Source organism: Mytilus edulis, chromosome 7 (genome assembly GCF_963676685.1).
Source record: "Mytilus edulis chromosome 7, xbMytEdul2.2, whole genome shotgun sequence".
In the NCBI taxonomy this organism is placed as follows: domain Eukaryota; kingdom Metazoa; phylum Mollusca; class Bivalvia; order Mytilida; family Mytilidae; genus Mytilus; species Mytilus edulis.
Window position 1 is genome coordinate 53016994 of NC_092350.1, and position 10067 is coordinate 53027060.

At 31.5% G+C, this 10067-nt stretch overlaps 1 protein-coding gene across 1 annotated transcript; it reads left to right on the forward strand.

Annotated features, from left to right (window-relative positions):
• Positions 1-671: 671 nt before the first annotated feature.
• On the forward strand, positions 672-9861 carry LOC139481751 (uncharacterized). Its single transcript, XM_071265242.1, has 6 exons — positions 672-935; positions 1771-1989; positions 2840-3012; positions 5549-5609; positions 8252-8473; positions 9450-9861. The coding sequence occupies exons 1-6, from the start codon at positions 710-712 to the stop codon at positions 9653-9655; spliced, it is 1107 nt and encodes a 368-aa protein (XP_071121343.1). The 5' UTR covers positions 672-709; the 3' UTR covers positions 9656-9861.
• Positions 9862-10067: the final 206 nt, after the last annotated feature.

Consider the following 10067-nt stretch of genomic DNA (forward strand, 5'->3'; position numbering starts at 1 on the left):
ACAAAATATATGTAAGAACATTATTTTGTCATCTACAATAAACGGTTTTGATTACAAATTTAATCTTAGACCCTAATTCTCCCGGAAACATTTCAGGTTTTCATTCAACTCCACCAGTAAGACCCAAAAAAAGAACACTAAGCTTAAGGCAAAGCTATCTGTCAACAGTATTTGAAATAATTCATTAACGTCACATGAAACACATTCTGATCTTAATTTAGTTCCTTGGCATTTTTGCCAACCTTTTGGTTTCGTGTTCCCTTTTGCCACTACAAATGATTTTTTTCATATGTTTAATAATAAGACCCTTATATTACTTTTGTATCAAATGAGAGCAAACAAAAAGAAATGTATAAGTAATACGGTAATTTTACCATGATCATGATGATGCAAAGTGAAGGTCAATTTGACCGGTCATTTGTTTCACAGCATATTTTGCACGAAAAATGGGGAAAAATCAGGCCCCAATAGATAGATTAATTAAAAATTTCACTATTTGGAATAACAATTTAACTTTACTTGCAATTATTGGCAGACAATATAGAGTATGACTGTACTCAATCAATATTGTAACAATATATGAACAGTTTGTCACAATCGAATTTATTATTTGCGTGTCTTTTTGTTTCTGTTGGTGTTTTATTTCAATCATTCGCTGCATACAAGTTCTACTTTGTTTCAGTTTCGAGTCCTGTTAGAAGTTTAAACCATGTTCATGATAAAATCTAGATTGTGTCATATTTTGGCAACCTTTTTGTTTGTAAAAGAATTATTCACTGTGGGAGATGTTGTTGGCAAGGAAATCAATCATAACACAGAGAGATTGGAAGATATATCGGCCATACTAAAAGACAACACTAAGAAATTGAATGTGAATTCCGATAAAATAAACCGTAATTTTAAAATGCTTGAACATATTCTAAAATTCCTGAAAGGTAAGGCTTAATTGAATAAAAAAATGTCGCCAGGGACAAAAATCGATACTTCATTTTTTACATTCACAGGGAAAGTATTAAAGTTGTAGACCAAACATGCCTATGAGGATTTCTCAGGCACAAAAAGGTGATAAAGGCAACCTGTTGGCTGTAAAAAAGTTAAGAACTATAATTTTGTACTTAATATTAACATATTTATAATCTAAGCTTGCAACTCTATTAGACCTATTTTACGTATTTTTTTGGAATTATAAAATAGCATCCACACAAATAAAACAAACGATATACACGATACCATGTTCTTATACAAAAACTTAAACAGAAGGAATATAAGAAATAACCATTAAAATGACATTACACAAGTATTACGATCACAAACAAAATTTGATCGCTTACTTAATTGTTGAAGATAGAGTCTAGAACACGGGTTTACAATTGCATCCGTTTAACACGGTCTAGAAATGGATGTACATTTTTTGAGCGTGTGTAGAACTGGGTAAATTTTTCACTATTTTTATTTAGAACAGGTAATGTTTTTCTATGTTTTTAGGTAAGAACAGGGTATGATTTGGCAATTGCTGTCCGCACAATTATACCCAAAACATAGTCAGTACCCCCTCCCGTTCCGGGTGCAATCCCTTCCAAACTCTAAAAAAAAACAGAACAGAACAACCAATCAAGACTTTTCAAATGGTGTTCAGATCAAAATTACGGTTTAAGACTAATATTCAGTTCATGTGGATGATGCATGCATAGAAATATATTTTAATATCGATGGACTTGTGTTTCTTCTTATTCATACCCAAAAACACGTACATAAGAATGGTATTTTCAGATTCAAAGCCAGAAAAAAGATTGCTTGAAGTGGCTAAAGGGAAACGTACATACCAAAGTTCAATATGGAACCCTCTATATCCTTCCAAACTTGCAGTTGACGGACGTCTAGATACAATTCAGCATACAAACAAGGAACAACTTCCATTTTGGGTAGTAGATCTTGGCAAGATATATGACATAGAACGAATAGAAGTTTATAATAGGCCAAACTGTTGTGGTAAGTCAGTTTTCTAAGAAATATAATTTGACAAATGTTTTAGTAATATCAAAGAACAACGAAGTAGGTTAGAGTTAAAATGTACCTCTATGCTATTCACCTAACATGTTTTCCCAACAGAGAGTAATTTTAATTATAAATACTTGTTATTCAATGCGTATCGTGTCACAAATAGAGACTATGCATTATACACCATCGAAAAAAAAGTATCAATAAACACCTTATTGATATAATTTTAAAGTCTTTGAATATATTTATGCTAGTTTATGCAGTTAACCTTAATTTGAAATAGTTTCAAAATCTCAGATGCATTATGTGCAAAATATGTTTAGAGAACAAACATACATTATTATTCACATTTGCTTGCGGATTTGTAAGATAAATGTACCTTCTGCTGTTGTCTGTTATATGGTCGGGTTGTTGTCTCTTTGACGCATTCCCTATTCCCATTCTCAATTTTAGATATAAAAACAAATTGTATGATATGTTTGAGCTCTTGTTTTTACAATTTTGATAATGAACTTCCGTTTCGAATTTTCATTTCAGTTCGTTTTTTTTTTCAAATGTATTTTATTCTCATACATTTTAAATATTTTACTTCATCTGTCATATAACCATTGAACGTCCCTCCAACATAGCCACGGACTTAAATGTTTAGTTCAAAAACTGGCTAAATCAAGAAATACACAAGTTTTTTATTTACCATCTTTAAAGAAACGCTGATGTGAAGCTTGTCTAACCTATAGGCACACTCTATTGCAAACAAGGCAAAATAAACATTTACGAGTAAGGACAACTATTTTACTAATATCGCATACATGCCAATTCTGAACTTCTAACTGTTTTGTAGGAAAACGTCTTCGTGATTTAGATATCTTAATTGGACCATACCACAATGCAATGAAATTATGTGCACACTATGCAGGGCCAAGTCATACAGGAGATCATCTTGTGTTTCAATGTGGCGGAGTCTTACCAGGGAGATATGTTAAACTTATGATGAGGACAACAGAATATCTGCATGTAGCTGAAGTGAAAGTTTTTGCATGGATATAATGAATTGTTGTTTTCTTGATATCATTGCTTGAAAACTTAGTATTTTGTTTTAAAACGCACCTAAATAATAATAAAGCATATCGTCTTCAAAATTAAAACTTATCACAAGTTAACCACTGTTGTCGTTAAGAATCAGAGTAAAACTGTAGACTATTCTTGAAATGGCCTTTAATTGGTTCCCTTTTCCCGTCATCACAAAACAAGTATATAGTGTATAAATTTATATATAAAAAAAAACTCGTATATACCGAACTGAAACTAAGAAAATAAGGAAAATCAGTTCTATTTTTTTTTTCTTCATCGAATAGTAACAGAGAATATGTCGAGGATTATGCCACAAGCTTGTATATAAATGTAAGAAACAAAACCGGCATCGATTGGAGCAGGATTATTTGCATAATACACCGGACAGTATTAACCTACAAATGTTGATGCAGACGTCCGGCTGGATTTTTATTTCTTTGTATAATACAGTTCATCTATTGATTCTAACGACAATCCATACGCATTCATGTATTTCACAACATAATATCAACCAATTTAAAAATGTTTCCTAGCTATCATGACTTAGTTTAAACATATTTTATTTGAAAAGTAGAAAAAGGGATTGGACATAAGTTATAACAACATTAGTGACGTCCTCTCCTTAATTTCTTATTACAATGATATGCTTATCTTGTGCATATTATAAAATAAAAATATCAGAGTCTAGTTTCTACCGGCATTGCATATATTTTTCTAGCAAATGCTACATCCGTGAAAATGCTCCTTTTTGATATATTTGGCATTCCAAAAATGTGACCCATAAAAGGTCCACGTATCTGTATACCTTTAAATATAAAGAGACCCCCGTGTTTGAACCTATAATAGTACATCTTTATGTTGTAAAAGACAGATGCGCGGTTATATATACATAGTATAATGGTTAAAAAGTTAATTATATGATCACATTTTTTAAATCATCACAAAAAACTATAGACATATTTGGAGAACCACGATGTACATGAAATATTTGGAACATAACAGGATAATATTAAGATCTTGATATCTTTTTTTCTCTTGTGTTGTTGAATCTCTTTGACATATGCTCCGTACCTTTCACATATCATGCATTTTGTTTTGCGTAACTAGGCATTTTAATCTGGAGCTCAGGTAAAAATGGTGTTACAAAACTTCCCTGTATGAACACTTGTTTATATTTGTCTAAACAAAACGCTTTCTACATGTATGGAAAAACACGTTTTCTTTCATAAAATTGTCGTAACCCAGAGATAAAGCTTTGCTTTTCAAATTTGATAGTCTCTCATTTTTTTGTTATCGTTTATATACATGATTATTCTTTCTTTTAACCATTCAGTTCTGGATAGTCAAAGATCTTAAAATAACTTACTTTGTGAAGTGCAGTCAAATCTCATTATAAAACGAATCCTGGTGTTTTCGCTATATACTAAATTAAGGCGAGAGTAGGGGTCCAAATCTTGTAAATTAAATTAAAATACCCAAAAAAATGCGAATCGCATAAACTTAAAAAGATTTCACAAAGTAAACATGTTGACTTCGATTTGTAAGATAAAAAGCACTACAATGTCAAAAATGAACGTCTTTTTATGGGAAGTTAGTTAAAACGGATTTTCTAAAAGGTTGAAAGAACATTAGACTGGATACCTATTGTGTTTACTTGTGTCGATTATATGATTACATGCATATGTAACTTAGTTTATTTGGAAAAGTAAAAAAAAACAATTTTTCATAGTTTTCAATGTGTTTGTTTTAAGACTGACACTACTCTCTTTATAAAAAGACACATTCTTAAGATATATAATGACATTAATGTCTAAATCTGACGCCGAGTTGTAATCAGGAAACAAATTTTGTTTTCTTAATTACCGCCAAGGATATCTTTTTTTCGAATTTGACGCAACGTTCGAATGGCGGACTTTACTCTCAGTAAAAGTGAAAACAACGGCCATTACTGAGGGTATGCTTTCCAACAGATCTGCATATTTGACATATCCCTTAGATCTAGATAATATATCAGTTATTGGTGCTATTCCGAGGGGATGGGGTTGTTACTTCCTATATATTTAGTGTTATTAATTAACTACACTGTTATTGGACTTAATATGATGAAAACTGCCTATGCAATATAAGGTGTAAACTCGGCCAATACAGAATAACTCGGCCAATATGGATTTTTTTCTGTATTGGCCGAGTTATTCTATATTGGCCGAGTTGACACAAATACAGGATTTCGGACATCTCTAGTTTTTATATCGAAAGTCACGATAAACACAAATTGAAAGTAAACAGTTGTTTGGAAGACGCAGTTTTCAATTTTGTACTTGTTTGGCTTTATCACATTTTTTATATGAGCGCCACTGACGAGTCTTATGTAGACGAAACGTGCGTCTGGCGTACTAAATTACAATCCTGGTACTTTTGATAACTGTTTTATTTAGTCATCATAAACATGCTGTAAAGTTCAGTATGGCATATATTTCAGGCTAAAGACGGTCACATTAATTTAAAAAGCATTTTGAAAGCAAACGATGAAAATATTTCAGGTTCGCATACTAGTATATATATTTCAATCAATTTTACGCAATATTCGCATGAGTTTGTAATATACTTTATTGTAACAGTTGTGGGTAAAGTTTATTTTTTGGATTTATCAATTGATATTCTGCTTGGGGGTAGAAGAAGGATTCATTATAAATGAGAATTCTAGCTTGGTAAGAAACAAAGAAATATTTACATAAACAGGATAAAAATGCACCAGAACAATTATGCAGCATATAATATAAATGTGTACAAAAGGTGGAATAATTTAATATTCCGTAAAATAAAATACCCTCTTGGAACCAACTGAACATCAAATTGCTGTCGTATTATATAATTTTGAAACAGAACGTTTGTTTCAACTGATATTGATATTAACAAAAACACCAATAAATGCAACGATCTATATATATATATATACAGTCTGATTAAGATATTGCGTGTAAATATATACTAGTATACTAGTACAGCAGTGTATCGAATTTTTATGAAATTCCAGAAAAAAATAATAGACGTCAGTTAGTGCTAGCAGTACGATTATTATATGCAAAAGAAATGTATACGAGGAAATTGTTTGTTTTCTTTGTATTATTTGCTACTGGAGTAGTATCTACTCATATCAATATTTTGGAGTGGCTGGAATCCAAACTTAATAAAAACACTTCAATGTTGAAGGAAGTACTAGCAATTCTTAGAAAAGGTAATATTGTATTTTTCGGCCAATCCTTGTACCAAGTTTTGTAGGGCTCGACTATCAATGGACATGTATAATGGAAAGTGAGGGGGCGTACGTTTTTACTAATATATGGGTCATTTTCAAAAAATGTCGAATTTTCAGTACATCCATGCTAAAAATTTTATTTCTAATGGAAATTTCAGTTGTAATGGTTTAAATGAAAGCTATTTTGATAAGATTAAACTGCATTTAAGGCCGATTTTGGGGGTATTTGTGTGCGTACATTGTCAGAAAAACACATTTCAAATGATTTTTTTTCCGATTTTCTGATCGCCTTGATATCTGCAAAAGGGTTTTTCTAAGAACGTTAATTATAATTCTAACGAAAAATCGTAGCTTCTTTATTATTGTATGTAACAGATTATCTACAAACTAAATTCAATCAGCGTACGGGAGGTTCATGTCTATCCTGTTATCGCTACTTCAATCAGTCGTTAAATTATTCTTCCTATGAATATTGAATCAGTCAGTGTTGATTTCAAAAATGCAAAGTAATCTTTACATTTAAAACGCCTCATTTCTTGAACGACAGTGTAGAGAAAAGAAATTTCAAGACATTTAGTGAAAAAAATAGAGCGTACTTTTTTTCATGTCTATGCTGTTACCAACCATTTTGATTAATTACACTAACAGAATGGTTGTAAAAAGTGCAATAACGTGTTAGAAACCAAATTCACAATAGAAAACCATAATCACTTCACCAACGGGAGTAGTTATTTCACAATAGCAATCAAAAGAAATTTGTCTATCCTGTTATGTCTATCCTGTTACTATGGTTGCTATGGTTACAGTAACAGGATAGACAATTATAGACAAAAACGTCGTTAGTTGTTTTACAAATGTTTTATCTTAACATGTAGGTGGAAAACGAATGAAATATTTCATTGTTTGAACTCATCTTAAGGTTATAACGTCTTAATCTTCCCAATTAAGCATTTGCAGGTGCAATACTGATATCGGTAACAGGATAGACAAAAAGGTAACAGGATAGACTTTTTATAGTGATATATCAGAAACGTACGTTCCTGTTACCAACGAAATAAAGAGAAAAGTAAATTAAATTATAAGGGATTTACTTGATGTTGGGTTTATTTGAAAGGGTGAAAAAAGGCCGAACAATATAAATTGCTATCTTAGACTTGCATTACTGGTGGTTATTTTTACAACCTTTGAAAACCAATTTTTAGAGCCATTTTTCAGTGCAACCTAGAAAATTGGCAAATAATCTATAATTTTACAGAATGAATATATATAGAAGTTTATTCTCTTGAAAACCATCTAATTGGTAACGTAAAACAAGCTTAACATTTTATCTAAACCTTTTCTTAATAACCCAAAATCTCTTTTGAAAATGGTAACAGGATAGACAAAATATTGAACCACCGATCAAAAAAGTACTGTTTGTTTTGATTTAAAAATGTGCGCACGGTCAACGCTTTTACAACCCTATAAAGTTACAAAAAGAAGCATTCAATACTTTTAATTACATTTTTTAGCTAGGATCATGAAAACACGATTTTTATCAAGTTTTTATTTAATTCACCTGTGAACTTTATTGTGGGACCTCGTGTCATCATGAATGATAGATTTTATTGTGTAATGCAATTTGCTTAAGGAATAACACGTGATGTGAAGTTAGCCAATCAGAATAACGTATTATAATGAAACATACATCTAATGTAATTATATACGACATGAAGGTTTAATTCTGTTGTTTCGTATGGCAACTCTCAACCAGTTACAGGCTTTCTGTAGAGATTTTTGCAACCTGAAATATGTTAACAGATTTATTGATTGTACTTGCATTAGGTCAAATTCTATCCGACGCAGCTGAATTCTTATCAGACAATTTCTTGTTATCCGTAAAAATCATCCTATTTGATTTTTTTAATGTAAAACTATGTTTTGCAGAGAACACGTCGCATTTGAGAGAAGTTGCCTATGGTAAAAAGAGTTACCAAAGTTCAACTTTTGTAGACAATGGTACTCCATATTCATCGAATCTTGCTGTTGATGGCAACATGGATACGTTTATGCACACACATAGTGATAATTATCCACACTGGGAGGTAGATCTCGGAAAGAACTACCAAATAAAAAGAGTGGAAATATATACCAGAAGAAATTGTTGTGGTAAATAAATGAATTTATTTGTTTTGCAAAATGTGATTTTCTTTTTAAAATGTCATCCTGGAATGTAATTTGGTATGACAAAAACAGCGGAAAATTCAAGTCATTTAAGGATTCAGAAAGTTCTTTTAGTAATAAATGACAACTGCACTCGCCGTATCGCAATAACTTATTTATAAAATCTCGCCAAGTGAAAATTAAAAAAAGGTGATTTGGTATAAAGACCAATGAATAATGATATACCAAAGACCAAAATGGGGAATCTATGAACACCTCCAGGTCACTGCATGGCCTCTAACAAAATACAAAGCCAACACCGCCAACATTACGATATATCAAAAACCGAGATGACAAAAAAATGTGAGATTAATTCAAAATAGAAAACTAACTAAAATTCGGAGAATGGAAATGGGGAATATGTCAAAGAGACAATAACCCTAACAAGGAGCAGATAACAGCCACCAATGGGTCTTCAACACAGCGAGAAAATCCCGTATCTGCATGTTTATGCTAAAACTTAATTGATTATGCATATGTACATGATGTGTGGTGTATAGTATACTAGTGTAAAGGAGCAATCATTTAAGGGGTATGTTTTTTCTCTAAGTCAGAAAATCAGTAAAATAATTCCAGAATATCCTCTTGTTTACACACTCCCCTGACTTAGGCATCCTCAATTTATTTCCATGTTAACTTACCCCTGTCCACCCATCAAGACATATAGTACCGACTTAAGAACACTCGCAGTTATTGAAATATGTCAAAAGTATTTATTACCATTTAATGGATAAAACACGTTTTCTTGATATAAATGGCACCCAACGGATTTAAACTACAGACCTAAAATTGGGTATTGCAAAAGCGTGACCTTGTACAATGCTAAAATATAAGTATCACCAAAATAAAGGACCATATACTGTATGTTGAAATTGGTAAGCAGTATATTTTTATATTAAATCAATGAATAATTATATTTTAGGTAAACGGACTCATGATCTAGATATATCTGTCGGACCATCCCAGAACAAGATGTCCTTGTGTTATCATTATGCAGGACCAGCAAAAACAGGAGCTCATCTTATATTTGATTGCCAAAGAACTATAAATGGCCGATACGTTAACCTGACGATTAAAGGAAAAGAAATGTTTAATATAGCGGAAGTCAAGGTGTATGCCATTGTATAGAGAAAGAGTATCGAAATAAGAGGGTCTGGGTGGGGGTGATTCATTTCTTTATTCTTTACCTTTGCCATGAGAAATATTTTGTATTAGTATTTTTTTTGGCTTTTGCTTTACGTCCTATATGTTCCTTTTTATCCACTTATTCTGCTCTGTTTTTTTCCACTATTTTCCATTCTGTAAACTAAAAATTACAAATAAAGTGATAATGATAATTATGTTGACTTTATTAATTAAATTATGGTAGAGATATTCTTAGTTTCCTTTTTGTTATAGCTCCTTTCGTATTTATGTAGTTTGTACATCAATGGCTTTTATTATTTTTAGTTTGAAGCTTAATAGAAAAAAAAGCTAGGTTACTGATATTTGATAATTTATAGCAAGCTATTTTTCAGCTATCTCATGCTTTTACAGGAAT